This window comes from Chiloscyllium plagiosum, unplaced genomic scaffold (genome assembly GCF_037043375.1).
Source record: "Chiloscyllium plagiosum isolate Xiang-an unplaced genomic scaffold, Cpla_swu_hap1 HiC_scaffold_29, whole genome shotgun sequence".
Lineage (NCBI taxonomy): Eukaryota > Metazoa > Chordata > Chondrichthyes > Orectolobiformes > Hemiscylliidae > Chiloscyllium > Chiloscyllium plagiosum.
Window position 1 is genome coordinate 32,571,843 of NW_028270167.1, and position 20,146 is coordinate 32,591,988.

Consider the following 20,146-nt stretch of genomic DNA (forward strand, 5'->3'; position numbering starts at 1 on the left):
AAATGCCTTTTCCATATCCTATCTACCTGTGACTCTACTTTAAAGGAGCTATAAACCGGCAGTCAAAGGTCTCTTTGTTCAGCAACACTCCCATTAAGTGCATAAGTCCTGCTGTGACTTGCTTTTCCAAAATGCAGCACCTTGCATTTATCTAAATCTCCATCTGCCACTACTCAGCCCACTGGCCCATCTGATCAAGATCCCATTGTACTTTGAGGTAACCTTCTCACTGTCCCCTACACCTCCAATTTTCGTGCCATCTGCTAACTCACTAACTACACCTCCTATGTTCAATCCAAATCATTTATGTAAATGACGAAAAGTAGTGAACCCACCACAACCCTTGTGACACTCCACTGGGCACAGACTTCCAGTCTGAAAAGCAACCTTTCACCATCACCCTCTGTTTTTTATCTTTGAGTCAGTTCTGTATCCGAATGGCAAGTTCTCCCTCTAATCCATGAGATCTAAACTTGCTGACCAGTCTCCCAAGGGGAATCCTGTCAAAACCTTGCCTTACTGAAGTCCATATAGATCACGTCCGCCACTCTGCCCTCATCAATCCTCTTTGTTACATCTTTAGAAAACTGAATCAAGTTCGTGATTTCTCACGCACGAAGACATACTAACTATCCATAATCAGTCCTTGCCTTTCCAAATACATGTAATCCTGTCTGTCAGGATTGCCACCAATAACTTGCCCACCACTGACATCAGGCTCACCGGTCTATAGTTCCCTGGCTTGTCCTTACCACCTTTCTTAAATGGTGGTACCACATTAGCCAACCTCCAATCTTCCAGCACCTCACCTGTGACTATCGGTGATACAAATATCTCAACAAGGGGCCCAGCAATCATTTCCTTAGCTTCCCACAGAGTTCTGAGGTACACATGATCAGGTCCTGGGGATTTATCCACTGTTGTGCATTTCAAGACATCTAGCACCACCTCCTCTGTAATCTGGACATTTTTCAAGACATCACCATCTATTTCCCCATATTCTACATCTTCCATGTCCTTCTCCATAGTAAACATTGATGCAAAATACTCGTTTAGTATCTCCCCCATCACCCACGGCTCCACACAAAGGCTGCCTTGCTGATCTTTGAGGGGCCTTATTCTCTCCCTAGTTACCCTTTTGTCCTTAATGTATTCATAAAAACTCTTTGGATTATCTTAAAACCTATTTGCCCAAGCTATCTCATGTCCCCTTTTTGCCCTCCTGATTTACCTCTTAAGTATACTCCTACTGTCTTTGTACTGTAAAAACTGTCTCGATCTATCCTGTCTACACCTGACATATGCTTCCTTCTTTTTCATAACAGAAACCTCAATTTCCCTCATCATCCAGCATTCTGTACACCTAGCAGCCTTTCCTTTCACCCTCACTGGAATATACTGTCTCTGGACTCTCGTTATCTCATTTCTGAAGGCTTCCCATTTTCCAGCCATCCCTTTACCTGCGAACATCTGCATCCAATCAGCTTTGAAAGTTCTTGCCTAATACCGTCAAAATTGACCTTTCTCCAATTTAGAATTTCAACTCTTAGATCTGGTCTATCCTTTTCTGTCACTATTTTAAAACTTATAAAATTATGATTGCTGGCCCCAAAGTGCTCCCCCACTGACACCTCAGTCACCTGCCCTGCCTTATTTCCCGAGAGTGAATCAAGTTTTGCACCTTTTCTAGTAGGTACATCCACATACTGAATCAGAATTTTCTTGTACACACTAAACAAATTCCTCTCCATCTAAACCCTTAACACTATGGTAGTCCCAGTCTATGTTTGGAAAGTTAAAATCCCCTACCACAACCACACTTATTCTTAAATAACTGAAATCTCCTTAAAATTTGTTTCTCAGTTTTCCGCTGACTATTAGGGGGTCTATAATACAACCTCAATAAGGTGATCATCCCTTTTTTACTTCTCAGTTCTATCCAAATAACTTCCCTGGATGTATTCCCAGGAATATCCTCCCTCAGTACAGCTGTAATGTTATCCCTTATCAAAAATGCCACTCCCCCTCCTCTCTTGTCTCCCTTTCTGTCCTTCCTGAAGCATTTGTATCCTGGAATATTAAGCTGCCAGTCCTGTCCATCCCTGAGCCATGTTTCTGTAATTGCTATGATATCCCAGTCCCATGTTCCTAACCATGCCCTGGGTTCATTTGCCTTCCTAGTGAGGCATCTTGCATTGAAATAACCACAGTTTACTTTATCAGTCCTACCTTGTTCTCTGTTTGCTTCCTGCCAGTCCTGACTGTTTGACTCACTCCCTTTCCCTACTGTACCAGTCTCAGATTGACCTTTTTCCTCACTCTCTCCCCCCCTCCACCTTACGAGTTTAAATCCTCCCGAGCAGCTCTAGCAAATCTCCCTGCCAGTTTATTAGTCCCCTTCCAGTTTAGGTGCAATCTGTCCTTCTTGTGCAGGTCACTTCTACCCCAGAAGAGGTCCTATTGATTCAAAAATGTGAATCCTTCTCCCATACACCAGCCATGCATTCGTCTGCTCTATCCTCCTTTTCCTTCCCTCACCAGCTAATAGCACCAGGAGTAATCCAGATATTACTACCCTCGGGGACCTTTTTAAATTCCTGCCTAACTTTGTATATTCTCCCTTCAAAATCTCCTCCTTTTCCCTTCCTATGTTGTTAGTTTCAGTGTATACAGTGACATCCTGCTGGTTCCTCTCACCTTTGAGAACATTCAGCACCCTTTCTTAGACATCCTTAATCCTGGCACACACCATTCTGATTTTTTGCTGCTCGCCACAGGAGCATCTGTCTGTGCCTATGACTAGAGAGTACCCTGTCATAATTGATCACTTGGAATTCAACGTTCCCCTCATTACATTAGAACCTGTCTTGATACAGAAACTTGGCTGTTTTTGCTACATTCCCCTGAGAGTCCATCACCCCCTACATTTTCTAAAGCAGCATACTTGTTTGAAATGGGGTCAGCCACAGAGGACTTTGGCACTACCTGCCTACCTCTCTTACCTTTCCTGGAGTTAAGATTAGATTAGATTAGATTCACTACAGTGTGCAAGCAGGCCCTTCAGTCCAACCAGTCCACACCGAACCTCCGAAGAGTAATCCACTCAGACCCACCTCCCTCTGACGAATGCACCTAACACAATGGGCAATTTAGCATGGCCAATTCACCTGACCTGCACAACTTTGGATTGTGGGAGGAAACTGGAGCACCCGGAGGGAACCCACGCAGACATGGGGAGAATGTGCAAACTCCACACACACAGTCACCCAAGGCTGGAATCGAACCTGGGACCCTGAGGCCGCAGTGCTAATCGTACCGTAACCACCGTACCTATCTACTTGCTTGTATCTGCTTCTTTCCTCCCTTCTTATAACTGTCATCCATCACACCCCCTTGCACTTGTAAATTCCTCATTGCCTCTAACTGTCACTCCCACCAATCCATTCGATCTGATAGGATTCGCAACCAGACATTTCCTGCAGACATAATCCTCAGTAACACGTAAACTCTCCCTAAACTCCCACATCCTACAAGAAGAGCATATCACTCTACTAAGGGCCATTTTTGCTCCTTCATGATCTGTAGACCCAGAAAATAGCACCATCTTATTGCTCTAAAAAAGATCCACTGCTCCAGGCTAATTTAATACTTAAGGCTTATATTTTCTTTGCTCTACTTTCTTTGATTGGGCACTGAGTGCCATTGATTAAGGGTAACCCCTCATTTCCCCCTCTTCCCCTAATGAGGAGTTAACTAACTGGCCACATTGTATCAGCTGCTATACACACTGCATGACCACAGGGTACCAGCTACAGGGTTAATGCCAGTAGCAGCAGAATGAGGACCTTAGTAATCAACTGACCACTTAAGGTCCTCCCAGTTGGCAGTCTGGTGGAAGCATTGATCATGGATCTTCTCACCCAGAGTTTTATTCTGATCACAGATCAGAACAAAGTGAGGTTCACCCACTGCCTAAAAGCCCTTGCTACCTCTAGCCTGCCACCTCCTGGAGCGGAAGATTCCACCAAGAGAGGCTATTACTGCTGTTGGGCAAGTCAAGATTGTAAAACCTTAGTGCTGATTCACTGAAGAGGGATATTAGGGACCATTTCTTCATTCAACAATGGTCAAAATCTGGAACCATTTCCAGAAAAAAACACTGGGAGTTCTGGATTACTTGGGATGTTTAGGATCAATATTGATATCTAGAAGACAATCCAGCAAAGAATGGTAATACAGTGAAGTTACTAAGTAGTCATGATCTAGTTGAATGGGAAAGGGAATGGCTTTTTTCCGCAAAGTAGGGGTTCTATGAGGGGCTGCATGGCCAAGTCCTGTTAACGTGTTCCCATACACCAATCTCTATTCTTTAAGGTTAAAATTTGGCCAAGATGGCCAGAGATTCTGAACATCATTTTATCTTGATGGGCTTTTCTGGTAGTACTGGCCTCACTGGAGCTGCTCCAACCTCCTAGTCTATCCAAGAGGTGCCTGTCCCTTTAAAGTGGAAAGGAAACCAATTATTATAACATTGCATGATTTATAACCTTTTATGCTTGGTGGGGAAATAAATCATAATCAAAATTGCAACAGAATTCTTTTAACAAGGTTCAGGTTCAATTATTTCCTTTCCAACAATTTCCCAACACTTTGCACAGTGGGTCTGAAGTGCTTACAGCAGATTGATTGGGTCAGCATTAAACTTCGGTGAAAATCTTAAATTAGCTGCTGCATAGTGCAGTGACATTCCACCAGAGCTGGAGTTAATTGACTGCATTAATTCTAACACGTACTGATATTTATACAAGTGCTTGGTTGATATAAAAATGTTGCGGGAGTATTGAGAGCACTGAGACAGCAAGGTAATGGGATGTTAGGGACAGGCAAATTTAATATTCAAATATCCACTTTGTTACTGAAATAGACGCTGCAAATGTGCCTGAAATCCATTTCCTTGTTGCTCGTGCATTAATTATTTATTCTTTCAATCTATACCAATGACACACCCCGTGCTGTTCCCATCTCCAGGCGGTTCTCTGGCATTCCAGTGCAGTGCGCCCTCGGAAATGGAAAAGTTTTTGAAGCAGTGAGTGCTGATAGTGGTTTCATGGATAGCATTTTTGAGATGACCATGTAGGGTTGTTAACATCAGTGGGGCTGTAATCAGGAACAGCATGTTGGCTGGGTGAGCTACAAAAGCTGGGGTCTGTCAGTAACGGACACAGGCCATTGGCTAGGGGGTGTTACAGACCCTCACAGTGTGAAGGAACTGGATTGAAGCCAGTAGAGATACTCAATGACATGATGCAGGGGGGGTGAGGGAGATGAGAATTACAAGCGGGTTTTGAGAAGATTTGTAGCTCAGGTTGAGGTTCTGGATGTAGGTTTGCTCGCTGAGCTGGAAGGTTCGTCACTGGCAGTCGCAGACTCTGAGGAGCTGCTGTATCTCACAGTGACTGCCAGCCTCTGATTGACCAGCAGGTCCAGGCGAGACTAGAGGAGGATGTATCACTGTTCCAGGATGTCATCAGGGGAGAAACCCACCTGGTGACCACCTTGGTGCCTGAACCATTGGACTGTCCCACTTGCATTGGAGTGGGGTGTTCTAATCCGTTTTTGCACCTGCTACCTATCTTGGAAGATTCCACCCACAAACATTTGAATGTCTCCTATTTCTGTGGGGATAGTAACTTCGTCATTCTAATTATTTCACAGATAGGAAAGGACCATTTTTAAGCTGTGCTATACAGATAGCCACCGCTGACTCTTTGCCTATACAGTCATCAATCCCACTGTTGGAGTGTGCAGCCATAGTCCTGGGAGTACATGTCAAAGAGTCAAGAGTGGGGCGGCATGGTGGCTAGGTGGTTAGCACTGCTGCCTCTCAGTGCCAGGGTCCTAGGTTCGATTCCAGCCTTGGGCCGCTGTCTGTGTGGAGTTTGCACATTCTCCCCGTGTCTGTGTGGGTTTCCTCTGGGTATTCCAGTTTCCTCCCACAGTCCAAAGATGTGCGGGTCAGGTGAATTGGCCGTTCTAAATTGCCCATAGTGTTAGGTGACATTAGTCAGAGAGAAATGGGTCTGGGTGAGTTACTCTTCAGAGGGTCGGTGTGGACTTGTTGGGCCGAAGGGCCTGTTTCCGCAATGTAGGGAACCTAATCTAATCAACATCATTCTGTTGCAGTGCTTTTGTTTTTTACAATTGCAACTTTCCATTCAACTGCAATCCCTTCACTGACTAGAACTTCAGTGGGAAAGGTTTTCGACATACTGCTCTGGTAGGCAGTTGATTTAAGAGTTGACTGAGCACTGCAGGATCAGCTGGTACAATCAGTTCTTCTGTAACGTGATGGTTGCATTCTTGTGCAAGCTCACATTATAGAAAAATCGCGCTTTAGAAACACCGCTTAAAGTGTTGACGATGTAATTGCATTACAGCCAAAACACATTTTAAAGGTTCGCACTTTTAAAACAGTGTCCCCAATTCATCAATGGCATTACAGTGAATTCACATTGACAAAACATGCTTTAAGTAAAACAAACTGTATTGAGATGCAAAATGGAAATTGGACAGTTTTGAAAGTGGGTGCCAAAATTCAAAGGTAGCCTTATGTCCATGTGACAAGCTGAAACTGTACCTCTCGAGTCAGCCTTCTAAAAATGCTCCTTGGTGCAAACAAACATCATCATTATCAAGGCAGGCAGCATCCAAGGAACAGGAGAATCGACGTTTCAGGCATAAGCCCTTCTTCAGGAACACATTCTCCAGCAACACATTTTCAGTTCTGATCTCCAGCATCTGCAGTCCTCACTTTCTCCATCATCATTATCAAGACAGTATCATCACCTTACAATTTTCTGACCAGCACCTTCACTTGGCTAAGGATAAAAAAAGTTCTAATAGCACCTTATATGCAATGTGCTGTCTCACCATCACAACCAAGTAGCAACTAACTAGTCATTTGGTTCATTTGTGGGGTCTTGTTTTATGCCCATTAGTTACTGCATTTGTCTTTGTAACAAGGTGACTACACATGCATTTACTTGATTGTGAGATAGTGTCATACAACATGGAAACAGACCCTTCGGTCCAACCAGTCCATGCCAAACATAATCCCAAACTAAAGTAGTCCCATCGGCAGGCTCCTGGCCCATATCCCTCCAAACCTTTCCTGTTGTCTTTAAACATTGTAATTGTACCTACATTCACCACTTCTTCAGGAAGTTTATTTCACACAAGAACCACCCTCTGTGTAAAACATTTGCCTCTCGTGTCTTTAAATCTCTCTCCTCTCACCTTAAAAATGGGCCCCACTCCAGGTCCTAAGCTCCCATCCCTGCTATGTGTTCACCATTCCCCCAGACCTGCCCCTCACTGAGGATGAATATTTAGTCCTCGGTAAAGGCCTCATCTCTATCCCTCCATGGTCCCAGATTAATGAATTCGACACACGTTGCGACCTTGAACGTTTCTTCCGCTGCCTCCGCCACCATGCCTACTTTTTCAACCAAGACTCTAACCCATCCACCGAGGACCCCTTCTCCCACCTCCAACACACCTCATTCACCTAGACACCCTGTGCTGGCCTGTTACACGCCCATGGCCTCTTCATTTCAAACTGCCGCCATGATGTCGACTGCCTCAACCTCTCCAACTGTCCCCCACTCCAACCCCCCATCCTCAAAACGCGCAGCCCTCCACTCCCTCCACTCCAACCCCAACCTCACCATCAAACCCACAGACAAGGGGTGAGGGTGCAATAGTAGTGTGGTGCACTAACCTCTACATTGCTGAAGCCAGACACCAACTTGCAGACACCTCCACCTGCTGCCACCTTGATCACGACCTCACCTCCCATCACCAGACCATCATCTCCCAGATCATCCACAACCTCATCACCTTTGAGGATCTCCCATCCACAGCCTCCAACCTCATTGTCCGTGAATCTGCACTGCCCGATTCTACCTCCTTCCCAAGATTCACAAACCTGACTCCCCCTGTCAACCCATTGTCTCAGCCTGCACCTGTCCCATCGAACTCCTCTCTTCCTATCTCAGCACTGTCCTGTCCCCCTGAGTTCACGAACTCCCCACCTATGTTCGGGACATGTCCCATGCCTTCACCTCCTCCAAGATTTTCCTTTCCCCAGCCCCCAACGCCTCACCTTCACGATGACATCCAGTCCCTGTACACATCGATCCACCGTGACAAAGGTCTCCAAGCCCTCCATTTCTTCCTTTCATGCCGTCCTGACCAGTACCCTTCCACCGATACCCTCATCCGCCTGGCTGAACTTGTTCACCCTCAACATATCTCCTTCCAATCCTCCCACTTCCTCCAAACCAAAGGGGTTAGCATGGGCACCCATATGGGACCCAGATATGCCTGCTGGTTTGTCAGTTATGTGGAACAGTCCATGTTCCGCAATTACACCGGCATCACCCCCCCATCTGTTCCTTTGCTATATCAATGACTGTTTCGGTGCTGCCTCATGCTCTCATGAGGAGGTTGAACAGTTCATCAACTTTACCAACACCTTCTACCCTGACCTCAAATTCATGTGGACCATCTCAGAAACCTCTTTCCTCTTCCTGGACCTCTCCATCACTGTCTCTGGCGACCGACTAACCACAGACATATACTACAAGCCCACCAACTCCCACAGCTACCTAGATTACACCTCCTCCCACTCTATCCCCTGTAAAAATGCCATCCTTTATTCCCAATTCCTCCGCCTCCGCCGCATCTGTTCCCAGGATGACCAGTGTCCCAGATGGCCTCCTCCTTCCACGATGATAACTTCCCTTCCCACGTGGTTGACGATGCCCCCCAGTGTATCTCCTCCACTTCATGCACAACCACCCTTGCACCCCACCCCTCCCAATGCAACAAGGACAGAGGCCCCTGGCCCTCACCTTCCATCCCACCAACCTCCGCATACAATGAATTATCCTCCGCAACTTCCACCACCTCCAAATGGACCCCACCACTAGAGATATATTTCCCTCCCCACCCCTATCAGCGTTCCAAAAAGACCATTCCCTCTGCGACTCTCTCGTCAGATGTCAGATACACGCCACCTCCCCCCCCCCCCCCCCCCCCCCCCCCCACCAACCCACACCCCGCTCCTGACACCTTTCCCTGCCACTGCAGGAAATGCAGAACCTGCGCCCACACCACTCCCCTCACCTCTGTCCAAGGCCCCAAGGGATCCTTCCACATCCATCAGACAGTTACCTGCACCTCTACCAATGTCATCTACTGCATCCATTGCAACCGGTGAGGTCTCCTCTATATCGGGGAGACAGGACGCCTTCTCGTGGATCGTTTCAGAGAACATCTCTGGGACACCCGCACCCACCAACCCCACCGCCCCATGGCTGAACACTTCAACTCCCTTTCTCACTCCGTCAAGGACATGCAGGTCCTGAGCCTCCTCCACTGCCAAACCATTACCACCTGACGCCTGGAGGAAGAACACCTCATGTTCTGCTTTGGGACCCTGTAGCCACACAGGATAAAAGTGGATTTCAACAGCTTCCTCATTTCCCTTCGCCCCACCTTATCCCAGTACCTCCAATTCGCCACCGCCCTCCGGACCTGTCCATCACTCCCCCCACTGACCTATTACCTTTTTCCTCATCTTTCTCAGCTACCTTTCCCCAAACCCCACTCCTTCCCATTTATCTCTCAGCCCTGACCAACAAGCCTCATTCCTGACGAAGGGCTTATGCCCGAAACGTCGATTCTCCTGCTCCTCAGATGCTGTCTGACCTGCTGTGCTTTTCCAGCACCACAATCTCGACTCCTTAAATATGTGCCCCTAGTCTTGAAATCCCACATCCTAGGGAAATTACCATTAACTCTATCTGTACCCCTCATTATTTTATAAATTTCTATAAGGTCACCTCTCAATCTCCTACGCTCCAATGGAAAAGGTCTCAGCCTATCCAGCCTTTCTTTTTAACTCAGACATTCCAAACCCGGCAACATCCTGGGAAATCTCTTCTTGAACCCTCTCCAGCTTAATATCCTTCCCATAACTGGGCACAGTATTTAAGAAAAGGCCTCACCAATGACTTAAACAGCCTCAAACATGACTTCCCAACTCATATACTCAAAGGACGGAGCATTGAAGGTAAGTGTGCTAAACACCTTTTTAATCACCCTATCCCTAAGAGTCCTAAGTGCAGTGAAAACCAAATCAAATAATCAACAAATAATTATCAATGGAACCCATGGAGTGTCATGAAGAGTGTCAGGGAAACGTCACAGAGAGAGGCTTGAAAGGAAGATATAATAAGGGACTGACTACATGTCTCAGCAGAAATCCACCTCCTGTGGATTATGTTGCAAAGGAATCTGACATTCTCACACCTGATTATTTGTTAATCTGACTGTGTGAGAATGTCAGGTTCCTTTTCCTGAAGGACATATTGGTATGACTAGTCTCTGGGTGAGGTTCTCCAAATCATTACGATTCTGAGTGCAATATCTATAGTTTGCAACATAATCCACAGGAGGTGGATTTCTGCTGAGATGTGTGGTCAGTCCCTTATTATATCTTCATTTCAAGCCTCTCTCTCTGAAGTTTTCCTGACACTCTACAGGTGTGACATTCCATGGGTTCACACAGGGCCTTGTCAGACAGATTTAGAATAACCCCATTTTTTTTCGCATGTGATTAATTTTTTAAAAAACACTTTATTAGAATTCAATATATTTGTAAGAAATCTGGGGTTATAAACTGTTATGACAATATAAATGTATTTCTTTCACAACATGACTGTTATTCTTACACCAATTATTTTTTGACTTTAATAGCAAACAACTAAATACTTTGGTGTTACCTTGCCGTACAGGGATTTGAACTCAATTCCTGGATTGTTAGACCAATACCATTGTGAAGTACTGTCGACCATTATTGACTGGGAAGGGTTTTGTAATGTGAGAAGTGTCAAGCAAGCAAAGATGGCAGTTTTTGGCTGTTGGATTAACTCTTCAGTGTATTCTTGTCTAACTTGCTGTTGCAGAGGATGACTTGATACCGTACAGTAAACCCACCTTCCTGCAACGGGGTCAAGTGTCGAGTAATTGCTCCACAACAGGAAGCTCATCATCCAGAGGTTCAACAGGGTCACGGGGTCACCTAGCAGGACGAGGCAAAGGAGCTGGTGTCGACCGTAGTGAGGTAAGGTGCAGCTCATTCAACTTCCACAATACAAAGATTGGAGGCATGTGGTACTGTAACACATGCCATACTGACAGCAATCTGTTCTTAAAGACCTCGTAGGGCCTGTCAAATGTTAAGAAACATGTTTGCAGTAACCCTTCCTGCCACACCGAATGATGTATCTTTCTCTCCTCTGGAGACAGCCATCATCCCACACCCCACAACTAAGATCAGACATAGAACCAACTTGTACTCACCAAAGGGCATGTGACAGACATCTCGCCGGACAATTAAACCGCCATTCACATCAGCAAGACTGGCCAGTCCGCAGAGTCGGTAGTTTTCTAACCAGTCATGTACTCTTATATTTTCAGTCATGCATTACATCGAGTGAACGTGTCTCCGAACATCTCCTACAGTTTTCTCTTCAGCTCATGGATAGGTGAATACAGGTCACTGAAATTCCACAAAACTATCCCTTTGTAATTCTGCAGAAATCTTAAGTGATCCAGCTGCTGGCCAGAATTACACAAGTTGCACTAGAGAAACTGATCATGCAGCCTGGTATAGACCAGGCCAGACACCCCCAAAACATTTCAAGAAAGTAGCCCATACCCTACCTTTGCTCATTGTTTTAAGCAGGTGTAACGTGGATATTCCAGGAGGGATGCAGTTGGTCAAACCACTTAGTTTTAAACAAAACAGAATTTATTTACAAGATTGCCAAATGAAACACGAACAACAGGGAACAGATGACTGAATAACTTATCTGAAGACCCAACAGATTATCCCAACTTAATGAAGTTGTTCCAAATACTTACAACAATCCCCATTAATACCTCTTCACACGAGAGGTAAAATCAAACACAGGGTTTTACAGGAGAGATGTCAAAGAGAAGGAGTACCAATGTGGACCTGCTTCTTTAGTTCCAGCAGCTTCACAAAACCTGCCTGACTGTTCTCAGCGAATAGCCAGACCAAACCAAACCAGAGAAAAGCTGAACTGGGAGAATTGACCTCTCCCCTTTCATTGTACAAGTGTTTTTTTTTAAACTTAAAAGCCTTTTGCCTGAGTATCTGTTCGCAATAATCAAACTGGCTCTGAAATCCTTCACTTTAGACTTTTGGGATTCTGTGTCTTTTACGGCCTCTCTGAGAAAAAAAACATGGACACCATAACCTTGTTAAAGGAGCTGTATGGTCACAAGCCTGACCGATGCATTGCTGTGTTTATTCACCACGTGAACATCTTCACATCTCTTCTCATTTAACTCTATCAGCATAACATTTTTCTTGCTATTCCTTAAGCACATTTATATTATTAGCCTTAGCTACTCCCATGTAGTAGCGTGTTTATTTCTGGTAAAGAGGTTTTGCCTAAATTCACCCATAGATTTCTTAGAGAGCATGTTACAGACAAATCCCTATGGAATTTCAGGACTGTATATCCCATATGTCCATATACCAGTAATAGTACTTCAAAAGTGATGCCTTGCCTGCACCATACTTTAACATATCTTATAGATATGCAAGATTCTGTACTAATGTAAGTTTTTTTTAGCTTCACTGGTCTGCACTTCTAGCCAGCTGAAATAACCTTTTCCATCTCTCTGATGAGGGATGAAACTAACAGAAGGATTGTTCAATCACATGGTGTAAATGACATAAGTTTAACATAAGTTAAAACATAGTACTTGTTTGATGAAGCAGTGTTGTTCAGTAATTGTAGTGAGAGAAGTTAGTGTCCAATATGGTGATTCAAAGCATCAAACATTCAGGAATTCATCAAGACTCCCTAAACAGCACCTTTCAAACCAACAACCCCCACCATTTGGAAAGACAAGCACAGCAGATACATAGGGACATTGAAACCTGCAAGTCACTAGCAGCCTGACTTTGAAATATAATCAGCATTCTTTCAATGTCACAGAGTCATTCTGTCGATACAGAAATATTTGAGCTGGGGTTGTTCTAACAGTTACTGTCTCTGTACAGCTCTGATTGTCATATTATCCTATTGTGTAGTTTTGCATTTGACTGCAGTAATATGTTGGAAAATAGCAACTTAGTCTTTAGAATTACAGATCTTCATTTCCAAGGGAACAAAGATATATGTAGGCAGTGTGTCTGAATGAGGCGTTGAAAAATAGCTTTACAAGCTATCGTATTTTAAGAGTTAAATTAGCGTTTGTTGCAGAGGTGATGAAAATTCTTTCCAGAGAGCTCCTGCTGGAGGGTAAGGATTTGCAGATAATGATGTTAGAAGTCCTTTAGAGCTCTATAATGTGTCTTAGATTACAAAGCTAATCACTGTATTAACATTCACTGAGCAACCCCCAGCCCTGCACCTTATCTACCTGATACTCCCTTAATGTAACTGCCACTGGAATGGAAAGAACAGCTTGTGAGATGGCTTTGGGCTCTAAGGCCTGCACAGACCTGTCAAGCCTTACCTTATGCAAAGGGCCACCATCAGCCTCAATTCCTTTCAATATTTTTTCTCTTTTGTTGTGTCTTTTGGCTCCTCCACAAAGGCTCTTTCATCTCGTCTGAAGATTCCAGCGGTGTATCTGTCACAGGAATGCTGTCAGTCGAGCTGTGATGGGACTGAGCTTTGTTCAGATGGGAACTCCGCAGACTGTTTCTACAAGCCATTGTGGAGAAAATAAAATGGAAAGTCTTCAGTCGAGATTTAATCTATGTCCTGTCTCAATCAGATCTACAATTAGTCTGAGGCCCCACTTGTTGAATGACCTCCTCATCAGCGGAACTTGCTCTTAAAGTCATCCTAACGGCTTGCAAGGTTGCCAAGTGGAGACTCAGCTCATGGTTGAGTAAGTTTTTGTATATAGGATGCAACAGCTGCTGTACATCATGACCTCTGTCCTCTGCTGACATTGGTGGTGTATCGAAACCCTAAATCAAATAATTAATGAACAAAGTTACTTCTGCTCTACATTCTGGCCTTAGCTCCATACTGGCCCAGCAGCAGCATTCACATCTCTTTTCGACAGTCATGATTTCATCCTCTGATGTCACAGACTCAGGTACATAACATGATCTAGGTTACGACTTTGATGCCACACAGCAAGGGTGCTGCTTTGTTGGTGGTGCTGACTCGCTGATGAGGCCCTGTCTTCCCAAATGGTAGGATGTAAAAGAATAATGGCTCTATCATTAGAACAGGAAGTTTCCTGGCCAATATTTATCTCTTAACCAATATCACCATAACAAATTAGGATAATCATTTATTCCTTTCCTGTTTACGGAGTCTTACTGTGAGTCATTGTTTCTCCTTATATTCCACAAGTACTGCACTTCAAAGTCCTTCATCAGCTTCAATGCAATGTCCTGGCCTCAAGAAAGACACTGTAGCAATGGAAGCTCTTCCTTTATATTACTCTTGGCCCAGCTTTGATTAAGAGATCTCTGACTTTACACCTGTGGCATTCCCATTACACATACCAGCTATTCTTGCAGCTGCTGATATAGTGTGTGTCAAATCTGTGGGGGTGGGTGGTGGTTTGTGGTTGGAGGGGGTATTTGTTCTGTAGCCCCTTTACCATTTGAAACTGGTCTGCAGTTTCCCAGTTGGTAACTTGTGCAAGGTGAATTACATCCCAACAGCCTTGCTGGATTTCAATCCAGATCCCAAAGTGTTATAATGCAATACATCAGATTAGCAAAACGAATCTGCAACATTTACCTAGAAAGAAGAGTTTCATAGTCAGAGAGTCGTTCACTCAATTCACCACATCTAGCAACAGGCAACCTGAATGTAACTGGCAGGGTCACTAATTTGAATGGCCTAATACAACACATTGCTTCATTAGCCTTTATTGAAGGACAGGGTGAACAACATAGAAACAAAAACACTCAGGAATAGTATTAAGCAAGATGAACTCCAATCAAATTTTATCAGATGATCTGTTATTTTTTTTAAACCCTCAGCAAACAACTTTTGTTTTATCCGTTGAGTAGTAAGGGTGCAAGTATTACGCTACATCCAGCTTGGAAACACCATTCAGCCCAATAAGTCTCTGCTAGTATTTATGCACCACATAATGTTTCTCCCACCTGACATGTTTTCGCTCACTAATGGAAACATTAGTGCAACATCTGGCTGTTCCAGATGTTGCACACTGACCCAGAATGACTTTGGTCTTTTACGACTTCTTGCACTTTTCCACATTTTTCAATTCAAATAGCTCCCCTTCCCAAGACACTAAGCTAGAGATGGACTGGGCTTCAGATGTGGGGCACTATATCTGTGATCTGAAAACATTTTTGTTTTCCATCAAAAGGAGTAAAGTGCAAGTGTTTTTGTTGCCTGTGGACATCGTTTCATGTTACACGTCCCCTATCATTGTTTCAAGGGGATCGCTATCGTACACAACCTGGGCCGGTTTGATAAATCTGTCAGCCTGGCTCAGCGGGTGGTAGTTGTTTTAATCAACGTGATCAGACACGTTATGAGACGTGTCTGAGGCAGAGGGGACTTGAACCTAGGCATACAGGCCCAGGGGTAGGACACTACCATTGCACCACAAGAACTGTACTCAGTAGGTGGTGTTCTTTCCTCAGAATCAGAAAATGCAAACCTCCAATGTGGATAGGTAATGGAGTCTCACTTGTCAGTGTAGTTACTGTGAGAGTGCTGCATTGCCAGAGCTGGCAACCAGATGATACATTAATCAAATCCCTTCTCCATCTGTTTGTTTAGGTAGTTGGTATGAGCTGGGTTCAAATCAAGTGATGATGTTTATTCAGGCAGATTGGCATGTTCCTCCCTTTGTTTGTCACACATCAGTTACGGTAACCTACTGATAGGACTAGAAGAGAATATTCTGTAAAGAAACTCTGGTCATCTTCTCTTCCAGTTTGGCTACTGAAAGTTTCTGTGACTATTCCCCTGCCTCCAATGATCAGTACAGTACACTGTCCTACAAAAAGCTGGAAATGTGCAGGTGACCTCACCTCCTTCTGGCACCAGTCTTCATAAATAGTTTGGGACTTTCTCTGACAATAAATAAAAAAGTGTATTAGTGACAGCCCAATGAAGTGTATAGAGGATGCTCTTGGAGTTGAATGGTTGGAAAGTAAAGTTATTGGTAATAAAAGATATGAGTTGCAGAGTAGTGGAGTTGTAACAATTGTGAGAGTGTAGGGAGGAGGAGTTATATCTTGCAGTGCATGTTAGATCGTGAAAGGTCATATGCAAAAGAAATATGGTGAATTGAGAGAGTGGAGGTGCAGTAAGACAGTAACAAAGAATTTTTTTTAATCTTGCCAACTCCGAAGAGATCATTAAGCATTCTATAGTATTGCAACCATTGACCTGAGAACTAAGCTCCAGGTATTGACCTCTCTGTGACCTGATACAGAGGAGACAATGGTGTACAGCTAATGTTACTGGACCAGTCATCCAGAGGCCCAGGCTATTGTTCAGTGACATGGGTTCAAATTCAGCAGCTGAATGAACTGAATTTGAACTCTGTTTAAAAAAGAATGAAATTTTGTCTCAGTGATGTTGACCATGAAACTATTGAGTATTGTAACAATCCATCTGATTAACTAATGTCCTTTAGAGAAGAAAATTCACCACCTTGCCTGGTTCAGCCTACATCTGACTCTCTACACACAATGAATTGGTAATTCCTAACTGCCCTCTGATATAGCCTAGCAAGCCACTCAGCTGAAGGGCAGTTAGGGATACACAATAAATGATGGTTTTGCCAGTAAAGTCTGCATTACATAAAAGAATAAATAAAATGGAGGGGTTTCTGCCCATAGGGTTGTGTGAAGGGAGCACACATCTTTTCACTATGTAGCAGTCCTCCTTTGCCCACCTGATCATCATCTAGCTATGAGATTTTCAACCAAAAAAAATGAGTTGCAGAGTAGTGGAGTTGTAACAATTATGAGAGTGTAGGGAGGAGGAATCATAATGAAGTATCTTGCAGTGCGTGTACAAATAAAATGCTGTGGATATTGGTGATCTGAAATGAAAACAGAAAGAAGCCCAATTTCTGCTCAATCTAACAGGGGTACACCTAGTACATTGCATAGAGAGTGTTGGCTGCCTGCTGTCTGCATTGTAATGTGATCCCTTCAGCAAGTTCATGAGTTGTCCGAAACCAGGGAACAGCCACACATAGCATGCACCAGGCTGCTACAGGCCTATTCTTGGGCTTGGTGGAATTTCTAGACGAGATGGTGTCAGCATTTAGTTAACGAATTTTGCTAAGGTCATAATCAGATCTTGAAGTAGCTGAGGCTCCGATGTTGACTCGTTCACAGGTTTCCAATTGTAAAATATGTTTGCCCTTGTGAGGATATGGAGGCAAATAGAGTGAGGCAAAAGCAGAAGGATGAGTTGAAATATTACGTTAGGAGTGGAATCTTCAGAGCTGGCTGGGTGTAATAGACACTTCTGTGAAAGTACCAATACACGTATGCGCTCTCTCTCTCTCTCTCTCTCTCTGAGAAAGAAAGCCTCTTTGATATGTTATAACATACCTCCGGGGCAAGTGCAAGTAGAACCCAGACCTTCTGGCTCAGAGATTGGATCGATGTCTCAGGTTTATCTGTTGGGAATGGCTCCTTAGTTTTTGTTTGAAATACTGCCAAGGGCTGCTGAAGAGGGCAGAACAAAGTTTCTGTTTATTGTCTCATCTAGATACGTTGAGAATCACAGTGAGAGCCAGAAGCTCAAGGTCCATGTCCATTAAGACAAGAGTACTGTAACATCATGATGTTCATTTGGCAGCATGCAGTGCAGAGGTTTTGTTTATATCAACTCCCTCCAGTGTGACATCAGCACCCAAAAATGATGGGAAGCCACTGAGGCCAAAACATTATTGGCTTTAATTCTAATCTCATACTGATGTAGAGATTCCCTCAGCTGCTTCATCATCAGCAGGTCAATCTCTGACTCTTTTATATGAGGAGGAGGTGGTCTTGTGGTGGAGTTGATAGCATCTGTGTCTCTGAACCAGAGAAGCTCTAAGTTTAAATCCAGCTCTAGTACTTCATGGTAAAGGAAGGTGCATTCTTAGTACAGTTGAACAGGATAATTAAATCTTTCCAACACTTGCCAATGTCAGGTGGTAAGAATGGGATAAATTTCTGGTGTGATGGAAAGAAAGTTGGAGCTTTTACCAGTGCCATTCATAGCTTTGAATTACAAATGTATGGAAAAGCGTGGTTGTGAGTATGTTCACTGAGCTGGGAAGTTGATTTGCCAGTGTTTTGTCTCCTGTCTCGGTGCCATCTTCAGTGTTTTGAAGTCTTTTGTGAAGCGCTGCTGTACTGTGTCTTCTGGAATTTATTTGGTTCTGTTCCTGCTGCTTCCAGTAGCCAGTTCCAGTTGTTAGTTGCAGTGGCTGGTACATTGGGTCTAGGTCTATGTGCTTGTTGATGGAGTCCATGGGTAAGTGCCATGATTCTAGAAATTCTCTGGCTGTCCCCTGTTTAGCTAGTCTTATTATTGTTGAGTTGTCCCAATCGATTTTGTGGTCCTTGCCATCTGTGTACACAGCTACTAGGGATAGCTGGTCATGCATTAAGTGACTAGTTGGCTAGAAACACCATGACCAGTTGTCCCTAATAGCTGTGTGCACAGATGACAAGGACCACAAATTCGACTGGGTCAACACAACAATAATAGAACAAACTAAACAGAGGACAGCCAGAGAATGTCTGGAGGCATGGCACGGACTCCATCAACAAACACGCAGACCTAGACCCAATATACCGGGCACTGCAACTAACAACCGGAAGCGGCAGGAACAGAACCAAATAAATTCCAGAAGACACAGTACATCAGCGCTTCACAGGAGGCACAAAAGCAGTGAAGATGTCACCTAGACAGGGGATAAAATGTCTGTAAATCAACTTGCCAGCTCGACCAGCATACCCACAACCATGGCAACCAGCACCTGAGCTACAAATCTTTATGCAAACCTTGAATTTATAGAAAAGGTTTAAGTTGCTCCATCGACTTACAAGTTGATGGATGACGTTGCTACCAACAACACAGGGTTCAATCCCTATTCTGGCTGGCATGCGTTTGGAACTTACCTTCTTGTCCATTCTATGACGGAGATCATGGCTCTGTAAATTGGACTGGCTCCATGGCAGCCAACAAACAGATGGTGGTCATGGGAGCACATTCACCACAAGAACTATAATAACTCAAGGAGAAGTTGGGGCGACTAACATTGATTTTCCAACGTTGCCAATTCATAAAGATAAATTTTTCGAAATGTCATAGCAGAATCCATCTTGTGGTGACAGGTTGCAATTGGCTATAGAATTTAGGAGCGTTAATAGCTTAATCTCCAAATCAGGGAATTTAGTTCATTTTCCCCCAGGCGAGGCAACTAATCCTAATCTTGTTTTCTGTGCACGTACTGGAATGATCTCACAGGTTTTCTCAAGACGTCATGTCAATCGAAGTTTCTCAGTTACGTGCATGCAATTGATCACTAATTCACCAGCCACTCTTTTTTTTCTATTAGTAACATAAACTGCTGCAGATTAGCCAAATCATCCAATGTCCTGTTGAAACTTTTTAGACAAGTTTGTTCAGCGTAACTTTGACAACTGTTAGATCATATGTAGATGCTGGTGACAGGACCTGTAAACTGTAACAAACTTAAATGAATGTTGCTCACTTACAAGGCTCCTGAAACCCCAGGCGGTGTCTTTATGTTCAGACCTGTTTACCATTAATGATTTTTTGCCATTGTTAGTATCTAGCCTTTGTAGCCTTCTGGGCCTCATTTATAAATAGCAGGATTCTCTGTCAAAATATTATTTTTTAAAAACTTGCCCAACACAACAGTCGATCATAATTACTTGAGTAATTATTTTATATTAATTTACTCACTTTCTCTAAAAATATCCAGCTTGTTATATTCTATTCTGTTTGAACCCTGTGGCATCTATGTATGATAAATGTCTCCCATT

At 43.9% G+C, this 20,146-nt stretch overlaps 1 protein-coding gene and 1 long non-coding RNA gene across 6 annotated transcripts in view; one reads left to right on the forward strand and one right to left on the reverse strand.

Annotated features, from left to right (window-relative positions):
* The window catches only part of robo3 (roundabout, axon guidance receptor, homolog 3 (Drosophila)), a 564,581-nt gene that overhangs the window by 539,950 nt on the left and 4,485 nt on the right, over positions 1-20,146 (forward strand). For all 5 annotated transcript variants that reach the window (XM_043676841.2, XM_087976454.1, XM_087976452.1 and 2 more), the window contains one exon: positions 11,034-11,191. In XM_043676841.2, the coding sequence (XP_043532776.2) occupies positions 11,034-11,191 (158 nt within the window). The remainder of the gene's footprint in view (positions 1-11,033; positions 11,192-20,146) is intronic.
* The window catches only part of LOC148142280 (uncharacterized), a 91,440-nt gene that overhangs the window by 29,831 nt on the left and 41,463 nt on the right, over positions 1-20,146 (reverse strand). The gene's annotated exons all lie outside the window — the stretch shown is intronic.